The 15,202-nt window shown below is 39.2% G+C and overlaps 2 protein-coding genes across 2 annotated transcripts in view; both read right to left on the bottom strand.

The window, feature by feature from the left end:
- Positions 1-617: 617 nt before the first annotated feature.
- sytl3 (synaptotagmin-like 3) lies at positions 618-14,939 on the bottom strand. The gene is made up of 14 exons (XM_012869035.3): positions 14,712-14,939; positions 10,954-11,233; positions 10,007-10,216; positions 7,141-7,208; positions 6,927-6,978; positions 6,765-6,831; positions 6,608-6,680; positions 5,163-5,290; positions 4,920-5,042; positions 4,608-4,777; positions 4,422-4,518; positions 2,910-3,080; positions 2,077-2,137; positions 618-1,355 (listed from the first exon to the last, which is right to left on the bottom strand). The coding sequence occupies exons 2-13, from the start codon at positions 11,049-11,051 to the stop codon at positions 2,093-2,095; spliced, it is 1,302 nt and encodes a 433-aa protein (XP_012724489.2). The 5' UTR covers positions 11,052-11,233; positions 14,712-14,939; the 3' UTR covers positions 618-1,355; positions 2,077-2,092.
- Positions 14,940-15,003: 64 nt separating this feature from the next.
- LOC118566146 (ectonucleotide pyrophosphatase/phosphodiesterase family member 3-like) overlaps positions 15,004-15,202 on the bottom strand; it is a gene marked incomplete at its 5' end in the record, with an annotated part of 16,276 nt that continues 16,077 nt past the window's right edge. Inside the window, one exon of the mRNA XM_036147305.1 lies at positions 15,004-15,202. This exon is cut by the window's right edge and continues 2,090 nt beyond it.

The raw sequence follows: 15,202 nt of genomic DNA, 5'->3' as shown, positions 1-15,202 counted from the left end.
AGATTCTTAAATTTTGTAGAAAGAATTTCAGAATCATGATGGAGTCTGAAAGGCAGCCTGACTGCATCATAGTGACGTTTAACTAGCACTTTACTTTAAAAAGGCTTTGTTTATAGGCAGTATATACTGATATAATATAAAGTTTTTATCCAGCTTTTTACACCTAAATCTGAGAGGAATATCAGTGAGGAATCTAAAAAAAACCCTCAAACGATATAATTTACAGGTTCTTAAACCCAACAGGAATGTATAAATGTGATTAATGTATCGTTTTGATAACCATATCACTTTTACTGCTTTTTTAAGCCCAGTCCTTACTTAAAGTCCATTAAGACTAATTTAAAAATGTATTTTTAGATAAAACTTTTAAATTTCTAATCTGTATACAAGTTTAAATAATGCAATGCTAGTTTGGATATTTACTCATAACACTGAAAAAACAGAACTAAAAAGCGGTACAATTTTCTTGTAATGAGTTTATTTGTCTTCTAGTTGAGCAGGTAAATAAGATTATCTGCCAATGGAATGTGTATTTTGACCCCTAAAAGAAAATAATTAGATACACTGCACTTGAAATAAGATGATGGTGATGAGTTGTTCCTATTTTAAGTGCAAAGATCTCATTCCATTGGCAGATCGTCTTATTTATCTGCTCGAATCAAGGGCAAATACACAAATTTCAAGAAAATTTTACAAAATTTTAGTTGCGTTTTTGCAGTGAAATTATCGATTGTTTTGGTTTGGAGCTAAGAAAAAAGATCTGAACACAGAACGGCACCACATTTAGCCAGAAAATAACACCTAAAGTCTGCAAAGGTTCTTCAATAAGCATCCTATTATATTTTGCAGATCAGGGGTTTGGAAAGACTGCATCAGAACTAAAATGAGATGTCAAAAGCAAAATGGAGAGTGAAAATCTATTATTTCTTTTGTTAAATATGCATTGACTAAACACTAATTAGTTAAGTTTGTCTCAAAATTGTTTCAGTTGCATTTTATGTCGGCCTCTCTTAGTCTCAAAGACGCACGGTCTGGAATAGATAGCTGTGACTGCTTGCAAAAGGACCTGCAAACTCTAAACAACACATTGCTAATGGATGGATTGGATGGACATCTGACTGACTTTAAAAAGCTGGAACTCCATAACAAGGTATTGTTGTTTGTTCAGTACTTAGCAATGCTTCATAGGAGAAGTTTTACATAAAGTGTTTCTACAGACTGCTAATAAAAGCCCACATCTGCAGTTAGAGTACATTCAAGCCTCTCCCAGATGAACGCTTTGGTCCAGCAGATCCCAGTTCAGAGAGTTGGACGCTTCTGGATGAACTCCTTATCTCCCCCATTTTGTCAGATACCTAAACACATTACACAGAGTCATTAATACCAACGTAAACACATGATCATACACGTATTAAATCACTGCTCTTCTGTGCATTCACTAATACCAGAACACACAGAGCACACCTCGCCCAGCCTGCAGACATTAAAGTGCTTGCACAAGGAGACTCACTGATGCACACCGGGATGATTTACACAGTATGACGTAGGTGCTCTGAGGAGTGTTTGCATTATGGGGAGAGTGTTTGGCGCCTTTGATAAGCGCAGTTGGTCGATCATTGCCCTGTGGCCTGGTGGTAACCTCTGTGCAGATTGACACCTCACGGTTCCCGTAGAAGAGCACAAACGACGCGGTTTACTGACCTCTAGTGGTCAGAAGACAGAACTGAGAGCTCGGTGTTTTCATTTTACAGTAATATTCCATTTTTAAAACTTAAACTAAACCTAAGGCGGAATTGACGGTGACAAATTTTAGCAGTTCAGTCTTTTATGATAAAAATGCCAAATTAAACTACTGGTTATCTCATGAAGCACATAAAACCCCATGACCACCGTTTGAAATCTATACACCGCTGTGGTGTTCCTTTTGCAGTGTCAATGGCAAAAATAATCAACACCCAGTTAAGCGCACAAACATGGCTTAGGCAAAATTTAAAATAAATAAACAAAAGAAAACAAGATCGTATGCAAATTAAGCTTTACCTTGAACGTGATTGAAAAGATGAGGAAGAAACTCACCATGGCTGTTTGAGATTCAGTGTCCATTGTTCTCTGCCGTGACACCATTTAGAGTCTCAGCCTGATACATGCAAAAATACAACAGGAAATACGTTTAGATAGAAGTCTCTCTCTCCATCAGCTACACCTAATAGTCAAACAACAGAAAGATGTAACAGAAAACACGGGCAAATGCTGATTAAAGGCCTTGTGCAATATGCAAGTTGCAACTAAAGGGTGAAACAAGGCAGCAGATTTTTAGGTTTTGTTAATCAACGCATGTATTTATCACAACTGCCACAGAACAGAGGATATGCAACAATAAATGCCACTTTACAATGAAGACAACAAAAAGATGGCTTAATCTTTATATGACGTACTGTACAGTTTTGTCTCTCAGGTCGAACTGATAATACAATATACAAGTTTACTTTGAAGTGTTATATTATATATATATATATATATATATATATATGTATATATATATATATATATATATATATATATATATATATATATATATATATATCTATATATATATATCTATATATCTATATATATATATATATATATATATATATATATCTATATATATATATAAAAAATATAGCCTGCAAGGAGCTCCTGCCATAACTCTGTCAGAACAATTGGCAGATGCCACAATTTTTGACAAGCCGAGTGGTCAAACATACTAACAGTAATGTACCAGAATCTTGTTGATGGCTACTTCAACAAGATACATGAACCATGTATCTTCTGACAGACTGACAATCATTTAGGTTACTTGTGTAACCTAAATGATTGGACAGTGTGTCAGTGTTTGTGTCCCTGTTTGGAGCTAGGAGTTCCCATACCTTTGGACACAGCGGGTACCAGTAGAAGCCTTGGAAGGAGCTGTTCTCCTGCCTCCAGGCATCCAGAGGGATGAGCACCTCACCCAGAAACACTTTCTTTGTCAGAGTCCCTGAATGCCACACAGAAGCCTGCAGTCTCTTTCCAAACAGCAGATGGCGCTCTATGTTATACTGTGAAACAGGCAGATGAAGATTTAATTCACAGTAGAAAAAAGAATTACAAGAATTTAATGAACCACGTTGATTATTTATGGGCCTTAATGACCTTTCAGCCTTAAAATATATCACATGTGATTTTTTTTATCACGAAAATATCAAAACTTAACTATGGCTTAGAACTACTACAATCGCAGATACGCTGATAAACTTTGATTTATGACTAATAAATATATCAGGGGTTATAATTAGATCATCCCTGTACGACAGAATATTAATAATAATAATGAATGTAATGCATTTTATTTATAGGCACCTTTCTCAACACTCAAGGCCACCTTACAGAATCAACAATAAAACACTTCCTGCCAAGTACAGGAATAAAATAAAAAAAGAACAGGAGAAAGGATGGGATCCTCACAATCAAATTAAACTTAAAAATCATAAAGAGTATGCCTGTCTAAAAAGATAAGTTTTTAAGTGAGTTTTAAAAGTAGTTATGGATGTGGAGTGTTGAATGTAGTGAGGAGAGTTCCAAAGATATGGGGCTGAATGACTGAAAGCTCTAAACCCGATAGTAACCAGACGAGCATGAATGGAAGGATGAGCTGAATGGAAGAAGAGGACCTGAGAGAGCAAGTAGGTATCTTGATATGAAGGAGCTCGGTGAGATACTTGGGGGCAAGATTATTGATAGCTTTAAATGAAAGGAGAACAATTGTATAAATTGTGCGATATTTAAAGGGAAGCCAATGAAGTTGCTGCAGGACAGGTGTTATGTGACTGATAAAGGGAATTCTGGATATAATTTTGGTGTAGTCGTAATTTATGAATGGATTTGTCAGGTAGCCCATAGAGGAGAGAATTGCGATAATCTAAGGGGGAGGAAACCAGGGTGTGAACCAGAATTTCAGCTCTGTTAACGCAGAGAGTTGGACGTAAGCGAAAGAAGTTACGTAAATGAAAGTATGCTGACGGAGTGACATTATTAATGTGGGACTGAAATGACAGAGTGCTATCTAGGATGACACCCAGACTGTTAACTTGAGGGGAAGGCGACACAGATGAATTATCGATGGAGAAGTCATTTATTTTGGAGAGGATGGATTTGGTGCCAACATGAAGGAGTTCAGTTTTGTCACTATTGAGAAAGTTTAACGAAAACCAGGATCTGATTTCCTGAAGGCAATTTGATGGGGAGGTGGGAGCGAGGGATGAAGTGGGTTTGGTGGATAAGTAGAGCTGGGTGTCATCTGCATAGCAATGGAACTGGATGCTATGTTTATGAAAGATATGGCCACAAGATGGCGCCCTACCAAAAGGTTGAGTCACAGTTACAATATTTTCTCTTATTACCTTAAACACCTCATTATAAACAGGTTCAGTTGTGTTTTTCTTCACCGACGTCTTCATTTTGCTGTTCTTGTCTGGCAGCACGTAGAGCTTCACATACCTACACGAGGGAATGCACACAGGACGATGAGGCTCAGACTTGGAATAGCTAGGCTTTTATAAAACCCCGTATTATGTGGCTGTCCTTACGGGTGACTCTTCTTCTTCTTGCCGTTTCCATAAGTCAGATTTCTGCAGCCGCCGACTGTGATCTCCAGACAGGAGCTGCTGCTGTTGTAGGCCACAGCGAGCTCCATCTCCCCGGACACAAGGATGCCCTCGAATATCCCACACTCGGTGCTGATGCTGCTGATGCTGCTCTGAGGGATCAATGAAAGCAACAGCTTATCATTTTGTGTCTCATAAGAAGGAGCGATGAACTTTAAACTGATTACAATCTGTCTTGTGATATTACAGTTACAGGTTTTTTTTTTTAATCAATGATCACTGGGTTTTACTCACTCTGTGATCGAAAGAGTGCTCCGAGCTGAACGAGGTTTCTTCCTCTGCACCCGTAGATGAACCCTCGTGGTCACTGTCCTTGCTTTTCTTGAACAGGTTTGGAAGACTTTCGCGTTTAGTAAGCTGGAAATAAAAGAGCTACAGTTTATTTTGCTGTACTGTAGGAGTCAGGCGATTTCTTTCTGAGGCCTCTGATGTTCCTGTGACGATGAAGGTAAAGTTCAGCCGCAGTGACGGACTTACTGAGCAAGATTTGTTGATGTCCGTGTCCGACAGGCTCTTCTGGGTGCTGTAGCGAAAACACGACGCTTTGCCGTTTGGGTCCACCGTCAGCAGGTCTCCGCGTACATCATTTTGAGAATTGGAAAATTCTGCAATGAAATAAACAAGCAAACAAAAAAAAAAAGAAAAAAAGAAGAAAACTAAGTTGCAACACTCCAAATATGGACAACAACCAAACACACGGCGAGCTTTTACATCTGGCCTGAAAAAGGCTCGGATATCCTTTAAAGGCCATCCGGTGCAGATATCTTTATATCTGGTGAGATTGTGTTTCTGCAGCCTTTGCTGACATAGTAGCTTAAAAACATCAAAGCTTATGTTTTTTTTCGGTTTTGTATAAGTTCGAGCCTATTTCCTCTGTGGTTATTATTGTACGCATGTTTAGCTTCCTGAGGCATAGATTTGAATATACTGATATGAAATTCGAAGTAAGAAACGTTTCTGAAACTAACCTGACTACGGTAACTTGCAAACGTATTTATACCACTGGACCTGTCTCACATTTTGTTTGTGATATAAACCAAAAGAAGTAATTTTGCAATTGTGAAGGAGATGTAACATAATACACAAATACACACATTAAAATCTAAAAATTGGGGCATGTGAATGTTCTTGACCCCTCTACTCTTTACAGGGTCAAGAATAGCTTTTGTATTTCAGAATCCTCTACTTTGTAAATGCAGCCTACCTGTGTGCAATTTAATCTCAAGGTACAAACAGCTGTTTTGTTAACGTGTAAGGAGGTTTGTTTGGGCTATTAGTGAACAAACAGCATCACGGCTTAGAATCAGTTGACGGTACGATAATTAGACATGGACTCCATAAATCTGGCCCTAATGGAAGAGCCAACGTTGGAAAGAAAAGCCACAAGAAATCACTGTTTGTGAGGGAGATGAGATTAAAATTATAACTTTTTTTTTTTTTTTGACAAAAACTAATCCTGCACATAAACCTGAAAACCATTGTCACCATTGAATATGGTGGTGACTGTGCTCTGCATTGAGAAGGTTACAGCAATTTTGATGATTTAAACCAATTAACTGACTTCCTTGGATAGAAAAAAAAACGTTTCTACTTTTGAGTCATACGTTTGATGTCTTCACTATTATCTGCAATGTAGAAAGTAAAAAAATAAGGAAAAGCCATTGAATGACAAAAGCGAGGCAAAAATTTTGACTGGTGGTGTCGGGGATCTGAATATATATGCACAACAAATTAAAACCATTTATTACTTTTTTCCTCCCTCTCCCAATGCCTTTGCTACCTTTTCTTGATCCATGACATAAAATCCCACTAATAATCTGTGGTTATGACGTGAAAACATCTCAAAAGTTCAAGGGGTGTGAATACCCTTGAGCAGGATGTGAAGTCAGTATTGATCGTTTCATTGGAGAACAATTACTTACTTTTAATGTGACTCCTGAAGCAAACCATGAGGTCCTCCATAGATTGTGTAAAGGCCTTCGAATTCTTTAGTTCCTGTAGATCGACACACATTTAACAGGATTAAGTCTGTCGATCTGTTTTACTGTAATGTAAAGGTGGGACATTTCAGGGCTTTACCCTAAATCTGCCTCGAAATTCATATTCCATGTGTGGCGGAGGGGTTGGGGGCACAACGGCTATATGTCTGCAACAATCAGGGGATAAAAACGATTAGAGAAAATGCAGAAAGACCTAACTGGTTGAATGAGAGCCAAGTAACTGGATTAAAGTCGATCATACCTCTGCACACAGTAGAACTTTAATAGTTTCTCCCCAATCGTCTCATATTTATCTGTAAAAGTGGAATTAATACAAATTTAGAGTAAATTTAGACGGTTAACTGGTAGTTTTGAATATGTCAGTAACGTTAGCTGTTTCAGAAGCAGAAAAGGCCTAAAAATGAAATAAATCATAAAAAGGGATTGTTGTTCATGCAGCCTGAGTTTAAACAAACCTGTGGTGGCAGCAAATTTCTTCGCCCTCTCTTCCAAAAACCATTCCCCGGATCTGATCTTCACCTCCCTGTTGAGAGAGACCAGGCATGAGCAGAAGGCACCAATCACAACACACGAAGCACACGATGATAAAGCAGCACACAGCGTCAGCAGGTTCAGCTAATCTGGAATCGTAATTTCATGTATCATGGTTTTATGTTATTTATTTATTTTATTTTTCAGAGATCAAAATAGAAACTCAGAATACATCAATAGAATAAAAAATGTGATGGAGTGTGACAGAAACCCCTTAGGGCTTATACCAAAGGCCACACCCCTAAACCACCAAAACATCAGGCAGCTCACATTATGAAAGTCCTTTCATTCAAGAGAGAAAACAGAAAAGACATGTACAGTAACATTATTTTTACATTTTAGCTTTCAGTCCTACACTTTTGAATCAGACTCAGAGATGGGTCAAATGTGACTAAGATTGAGATGTTAAGCAGAGAAATTAAAATATTTCAAGTGGGTTAAGCGTAAAAGAAAGGACTGATATCTGAAATAGCGCCTCATGCCCACTGTTAAGTGTGTTGGAGGATGTGTGATGCTGTATGCTTGTTTTGTTTTTTTCCGAACCGGAATTAGTTTTAGGGGATTCTACGTGACTTTCAGCACACCAAGGCAAAGTTTATCTTTGCCTCGGCAAAGATAAACTTAATGGACAATAAAGTTGTCTTATCCATCTAATATGATGAATCTACATTCACTATCAAGTATAATAATCATACACTATCAAGTATAATTTCCATCCACAGTCATTGATGGCGTACACCAGGCAGGCAATCCATAAAGCATAAAGGAAAGATGCTAAAATAGCAAAAACCTTTACGCCTTGCTCGACGAGGGGTTGTATGTCACACTTGTAAGACGCGACTTTATCAGATGTGCCAAAAAATGTGGAGGACACGTTATGGAAGAGCAAATGCTGAATTTTTGGAGTTTAGAACATCATTCCAGGTGCTTCTTTTAAATCTAGTATATATATAAATGTAATGTTATTAAACAGGTAATAATTTAAGATATGGTGTGTTAACGACCTGTTAAGGCCAGTAACGGATTAAAAACTCTTTTCTGACCAGGGTCTCAACAGATTTTGAGGCAGTAAAGCAAATCAGAATAAGTCAAGTTAGAATTTAGAAATATTAGCACCACTCGAGATTTCTGACTCTGATTTAGAGAAGCAAATTTAAGAATTTCCATCACTAAATTAAGAAATCGATTGCGTTGTTGCCAAAAACAAGGTCCTCGGTTGAAATCCCAACCTGGGGTCCCTCTTTCTGCATGGAGCTGGCATGTGTGTGTGTGTGTGTGTGTGTGTGTGTGTGTGTGTGTGTGTGTGTGTATGTGTGTGTGTGGTGTGGTGGCAGCAGGTGTAGAGGGGGGGGCAAAAAGACTGTGTTGTCCCGGGTCCTAGCAAAGCTGTCAGATGGCCTGGGTACACGTGTATCTATTAGCAGGTTTACCACTTCCTGTAGGTTAACTAAGCCTGGTTTATCACTTAACCATGTTCTTAGTATACACCCCCTTTGCCTGCACTTGGTTGTGTACAATTTTAAAGTGTATAGCACTGACCTTACTTGAAGAAGGAAAACTGAAAGCTACAAAATGGTTGTATTTTTTGTCTAAACTTGGTCTAACTTTCTCCTGCACTTGGTTGTTAATATTATTTTAAGTGAATTTGGCTTTCAAAGTTTACCAAAATCTAAAAAAATGTCATTCAAACTGCATTTGCTTTGTTTTACTTTTTACTTTTTGAGTACATCTATTTTTACAGTAATTTTCATACTTAAGTACAAGACATTTCAGATACTTTAAGACTTTTACTCAGGTAACATTTCAGTCAGTGACTTGGACTTTTACCAAAGTCATATTTTGGCAAGGTACTTATACTTTTACTTGACTGAGAGATTTCAGTACTTTATACAACACTGATAAAGATTCTTGATACAAATAGTAAAAAAAAAAAACATGAAAAGAAGGCCTCATGCAAGAACTGCCATTGTGTTTTATGTTAGGTTCTAGCTCAGAACCAAGACTATATCACAAATTCAGGTTTCCTCGCCTCCTCTTGCACCCTAACTATGAATAAATGTAAGACTAACAGAGAGAGACAACGTTTTAAGTTTGATCTTTTTCAAATTGATTCTTTTTTCTCTACTGTTGTTGGAAGCTGTCATGATTTAGGTTTCTGTTTGTTTCTGTTTGTGGACATTTCTGGAACCTGCTCCACTCCTATCGGCCACCAGTCATCCTCCGATCAGCTCCAGCTGTTGCATTGAATTAGTTTCTGCTCTGCTGACCTGTTCCCTACTTGTACCTGCCTCAGTGGTCCACTCAATGCCAGAACGTCTCGTCTCCTGTGCGCTGCTGTTTTGTCCGCTCTGGTGAGCCGTCTGCCTGCATCTGGCCAGGCCTGGCACTGCCTGCAACTCCTGGTCAGTCTGGTTCTGTGTTCCTGCCTCATCCTGCCACTACTCACCCCCCCCTCCCCCCATAGACCTTTTAAAACGTGACTCTGTGTCCGCTTTGAATATCGGGTTCGTACTTGTAATCGTTACAAAAACTGGATATTGGGAAAGTCTCTAGACTCACTTTCATCACAACAGATTTGCTTACAACAGAGACTGACAACCACTTTACATGAAACCAGACTGGCTTCTTGTAAATAAATGGTGTTAAGCTCAATTAAATGGTGTTAAACAATCAAAGTGAAAGTTTGAGCTGCATCGCCGACCAGCAGCCTGTCAGATGTTCTTCTCGCGTCATTTCTTGTTCTCATTTGAGCCGAGTCACGCATCGCGACCACAGGGCTGCATCTCTTACCTATAAGCGTAGCACACTGTGCACTTCCAGTCTGCGACCCCCACACGGCACCTGTTGCAGATGCGATGGCTGCAGCCGCGGCACACGGCCCCCGTGTTCCACAATTTGCCCAGCGGCCTTTGGCACCGGGCGCAGGTCCTCTCTCCGTACTGCCGGGCGTAGCTCTTTGCACCCTTCCTCCGAAGCTCCTGCAGATCGCACTTCATCTTTCTGAGTTGGAAAAAGACAAAGTCGTAGACCTTCAATGGTTGGACTTGCAGCTTCTTTCTTTCTTATTCACAGTTTTAATGGTTGGGATGGCCTAATACTGTGGAGATGCTATTCTTCTTTGAGAACAGGGAAGCTGGGTGGAGCTACATATAGGGCAAGGATGGAAGAACACCTGCTGGAGACTGCAACAGACAACCCTGAAAATACAGCTAATATTTTATTTTGAAGTGGCCCAGTGAAAGGCCAGACTTAAGGTCAATGCAGAATTTGTGGAAAAAGTTGAAAACTGATGTCTACAGGTTATTTACATCCAGTGCAACAGAGCTATGGTAAATTGCATAGAAGCTTGTGCAACACTTTCAGTCCTGGATGTGCAAAGCATAAAGCCCTAAAGTCCACAAAACGGTCCACAAAATACTAAAAAAAAACCACATTTGTGTTTGCAGTGTAAAGAAATAAAAGCAAAGTTTAGCCGGTTTTTGAAGGAATTTGTTGCTTGGATTTGTGCACACACTCGATTTTAGAGAAGTCAGGTCGTCTCTACAATTCATAGAGTGAATCATTGCATCCTGTTTCAGATCATTTTTTTAATTTAAGACCAGAAAACATACACGTCATATTTGTTTGACCTGTTTCCTTTTAAGACCTCCATCCGAGCTGTCAGTTATGACTCATTCCCGCATCTCTTAGAAACAGTTGCATTACACAACTTTTGCACGTTAGCACAAGTTACACACCTGATCCTTTCCTCTTCAATCATCCGCAGATTTTTGTCTCGCTGAAGGACCTCCAGGACTCGTTCTCTCTCCAGAACATGAAGGAAACTTAAATCCATCTTCAAAGCTGCAGTCTTTGAGCAAATCGATTTGCTTCTGTTCTCGCTGAAAGCTCTCCCCTCTGCTTTTCCTCTGTGCCTCTGTCCTCTGCTATGACTCCTCCTCCTCTCTCTAGGTCCTCTTTAAACCTCCCCGTTTGCTGGACCCTCCCTCAGACCTCCTCTTTTTTTGCCTTCTGGAGCTGAAAGATCAAATAAAAAGAGAGACAGTAAAGGTCAGTGAGACTGCAGACCAGCATCTCTTTTTTTTTCTGACTGTGATCTCATTTTTTTAACACTTGACTGCATCACATATTTCCACCCAGTAAAATCAAACCTTCTTTATCCCACAATCTGAGAAAGTTTTTAGTTATCGAGAAAAAAATTAACTTCCTTTTTTTCTATTTTTATTCTTCCCCTTCTCAGATATTCACCTGTTTTTTCTCAGCGGTGCTTCACTGATGGCAGCGAAACAAAAAAACAAGCAAAGACCTGCATTATTTATGACTGATGTGTTCCTGTGTCCTAGTTTCTCCCTTTAGGAACACAGAACACACGTTCAGGTCATTTATTATCCCTTTCTTGAAGGGCTAAAACTTCCCTGTAGAAGACACAACCCTGAGTAACCCTCTGCAGACGGGTGCATGTTACAAAATCTGAGCAACACCTAACGTGAACACACACTCAGGGTGATGGAGTGTGAATTTCCACTGCAGGATTACTCAAAACACAGACTTTAAAATGTGCAAAACTATTGCAGTGTGTTAAATATATATATATATATATATATATATATATATATATATTTTAGTAACACTGTTCTTTTAGATGTGTCTTTTAAATTATGTGTTTTTATGTATGATGTCACAGATGAATCTCCATCTCAGGAAATGCGATGGACAATAAAGTTATCTTATCCATCTGAAACGATGAATCTACATCCGCTCGGCTCTCTACATGATGCAGATCTACACAGGAAGTATAATTTCCATCCACAGTCATTGATGTATTATGTGGTATAATTACAGAAATATGAATTAATTCCACTGTGAGTCAACATTTTGCTATCAAAGCTGTTAAGATTCACACTGCCTCAAATTATCATTGTAAAAAAACAACAACATTTCTTCAGTCGGACTCGAGTGGGAAACATCAATGCGACTTTGGAAACACTTGGCCTCAGGCGGCAGTAGACCTTTAATATAATCGATGTTGTCAGGAAGGATGTCAAGTCAGAACTGAATTAAACAAGGAATGGGGGAGAAAACTAAAGATGAGGTGATTTGGAGGAAGCTTTTAAAACCCCAAAGATATGTATATTTATCTGCAAAAAATATCACTCAATGATTAACTTGTGGAATTACATCTAAAACTGGACGTTTACTTTTGCTACATACCCCTTTAGTGTGTCACTTTGTGACAATAAATCAGAGGGTTTTAGGTTTTTGCTCAGTTAGGATTCACTAGAATAATTTATATTTGCTAAAAAGCAAGACAAATCTTGGAGTGTTTTAATTACTTTCTTCGAAATCAAAAGTTTACCTGTATGTTTATAATATTTGGAGGAATGGGCTCGTAAACTGCATGAAATGCTTCCAATGTTTTAGGTGTCTGTCCACAAGTTTCTTATAATAGTTTTAAGGGATTTAGGCTCGTTTCTCCTGAGATAAATTGATGTAACCAGGTCAGGTTCATAGTGGCACCTTTACGTTCTGACCGCACATTTCCCTCAGGACTGAGATCAGGCCTTTGTGTTGACCACTCCAAGTACATCAACTTTGTTGCCTTTAAGCCGCTTTAAAAATAATTTGGCACTGTGATGTACGGTCATTGTTCATTTGGAAGAAACATCCGTGCCGCAAGCATTAAGATCCTGGTTTGACGTATTTAATGATTTTTCCTCTTTTCTGAAATGCACCAGTTCATCCTGCAGCAAAACACTTGGACAACACGATGCTCCCACTGCCATACTTTACGCTTCCAAATATAACACTGGTCAGTATGCGTTACCTTAAAATACATCCACTGATTTGCCTCCATTTAACTGAAATGTTGCAAATTAATCAGAAACGTACAAAGCTGGGCTGGTACACTTCTGAATTTGAACAAAGTACTTAAAAAAACCCTAATTATTTGGATTTTTGGTAACTTGAAATACTTTTGCCAATCCTGACATCAATCAACAACAACAAAAAAGAGTTTGATTTATTGTTAAACACTGATAAAAAGAAGTTATCTTTTTATAAAATGCATGCAAATTCCTTATTTCAAATGTAACTTTTTGTTGAGAGAGGACAAATATCTTCTAGATCAGGGATGTCAAACTAATTTCTATATGGGGCCACTTTGGCATCATGAAGTCATTAAAAGGGCCGCTTGCATGCGTAGAGACAATACTTTTCATTTCATAATTTCATTCCAGTTCACACAGTAGTATAAAAAATGCACAGTAACATAAAAGTAGCACCCTTAGGCCCAGTTTATACGGTTTATCTGCAAAAAAAGTTGATATTGGGGTGAGTTAAACTAGGCACAGTTTAAGCCACTTTATACACTTTAAAAGGAAATATGCCTTTTTTTGGCCGGATAATTTACCTCGACGGGCCGGATTTGGCCCGCGGGCCTTGAGTTTGACACCTGCGTTTCAGGTTGTCTGGGCTAAACCTTAATGGGTATCTTGATCGCACTGCTACCAAGATAAATAAATCTATTCCCTAAAATAGAAAGCTGTGTTCTCATTGAGTTCATCATTTCCAAGGAAGCGGCGTCATAGCTTTTGAGTAGTGTGGAAGTGGCCTTCTGAACAGCCCAGTTAGCAGATAAGAGCCGCTTGCGACTAACCAGAGCTGCCAGGAAGCCTGTAGGGAAAAAAAAGAAAGAAATCAACGTCGGTTTTAATTAGACCCCAATGATCAGCGGGTGACACAGCAGTTCTATCTGTATAGATGATTTCAGGAGAGAGCAGGTGAAGGCAGCACACTCATTTCTCACGCTGCGCCTCTGTGTAGAGGAGTCAGATGATTCAGGTTGTTGTGGTCGCAGCAGCGACAAAGTTCTAATTTCAGTAGAGTGAGGTGGGGTGACAGTATCCGCCCACCACATCAGTGACAGTAAAAGTAAACTGAATGATTACCACGGAACCCAGAGAGGCTGAAGAGAACCGTGAGAATGACCAAACCAGACAGGAGGAGTTTCCTGGAAGACCCCCCCAAAAAACTGCATACTTCTTCTTCAAGTAAGGCACAAGATGAGAAACTAAAACGCTATCAGGACCTCATACAACAAGATCAAAGTGGGGTTTAGAAAATAATAATTTGCATCTCTAAATTCAGAAAAAAAATCCCATTCAACAGCAATAGAAAACTTTTTTTTTTTGCAGGAAATAATTTCTGAAGCACCTCTAAATGCAGTTCTTTGACGTAAGCTGTGCCATTTTCTGCATTTGGAATCTTCCTCATCATATTTAAGCTTATCCTCACACAAATATTTCCTAAAGCATCTTTCAAATGCAACATATGATAGAAAACTGCAGAACCTGCATGGTGCTGCAACACATTCACCCCGAGCAATCTCAACCCACATGTGAGCCGAAGTCATGAGAACAGACTTTTCTCTGAAAGGAGAGGAGAGGGTAGGTTTGTGGCCGGAGAATTAGGTCACTGCAGAGCTGCAAAGTCTTACCTCCAGTCTGAGCGACGCCGATGGTCAACCCGAGGAAGTGGCAGATTTCTCTATACACTGCGGAGGAAACGTGCACGGCTCTGCTTCCTTCCTTTATGTGTTCACACAAGCTGCTGCAACTTCGAAGAGTTCAGCCGGAGCAATCGCTTCTTGGTTTTTATCTTAGCCCTGCGTGTCGTCTGAAAAAATTTCCCTTCGCTGTCGACGTAAGATGGCGTAACGCCGGTGCTTTTTTTGCATCAGTGTTGATTCTGATATAACACGTAAAAAAACCCAACGAAATAACAGGTTGGGTTCAGAATGGTTTTATATGAAATAAGGTGTTTGTTCATAACTGCTGTCTTGAAAAAGAAACACATGATGGACAATTTCAGGAATTCAATGTAAAATCAAAAAGTTACAAATGAAAGAAAGAGGAGAGAGGTAGTGATCCCAAAGTGAAACCCCCCCCCCCCCCCCCCCCCACACACACACACACTTTTGCACGCTCA

The sequence above is a fragment of the Fundulus heteroclitus genome, chromosome 15 (assembly GCF_011125445.2).
Source record: "Fundulus heteroclitus isolate FHET01 chromosome 15, MU-UCD_Fhet_4.1, whole genome shotgun sequence".
NCBI lineage: Eukaryota > Metazoa > Chordata > Actinopteri > Cyprinodontiformes > Fundulidae > Fundulus > Fundulus heteroclitus.
The sequence above is the reverse complement of the archived record's forward strand: the minus strand, read 5'-3'. Positions and strand labels throughout refer to the sequence as shown.

What these genes read in the sequence shown, in the direction of transcription:
- sytl3 (XM_012869035.3), bottom strand. Translation starts at nt 11,051, where the DNA reads ATGGATTTAAGTTTCCTTCATGTTCTGGAGAGAGAACGAGTCCTGGAG. An exon ending in TTTATAATGAGGTGTTTAAG is followed by an intron (nt 3,081 to 4,421) that starts GTAATAAGAGAA and finishes CCTGTTTCACAG; the next exon opens with TATAACATAGAGCGCCATCT. An exon ending in GGTACCCGCTGTGTCCAAAG is followed by an intron (nt 2,138 to 2,909) that starts GTATGGGAACTC and finishes TGCATGTATCAG; the next exon opens with GCTGAGACTCTAAATGGTGT.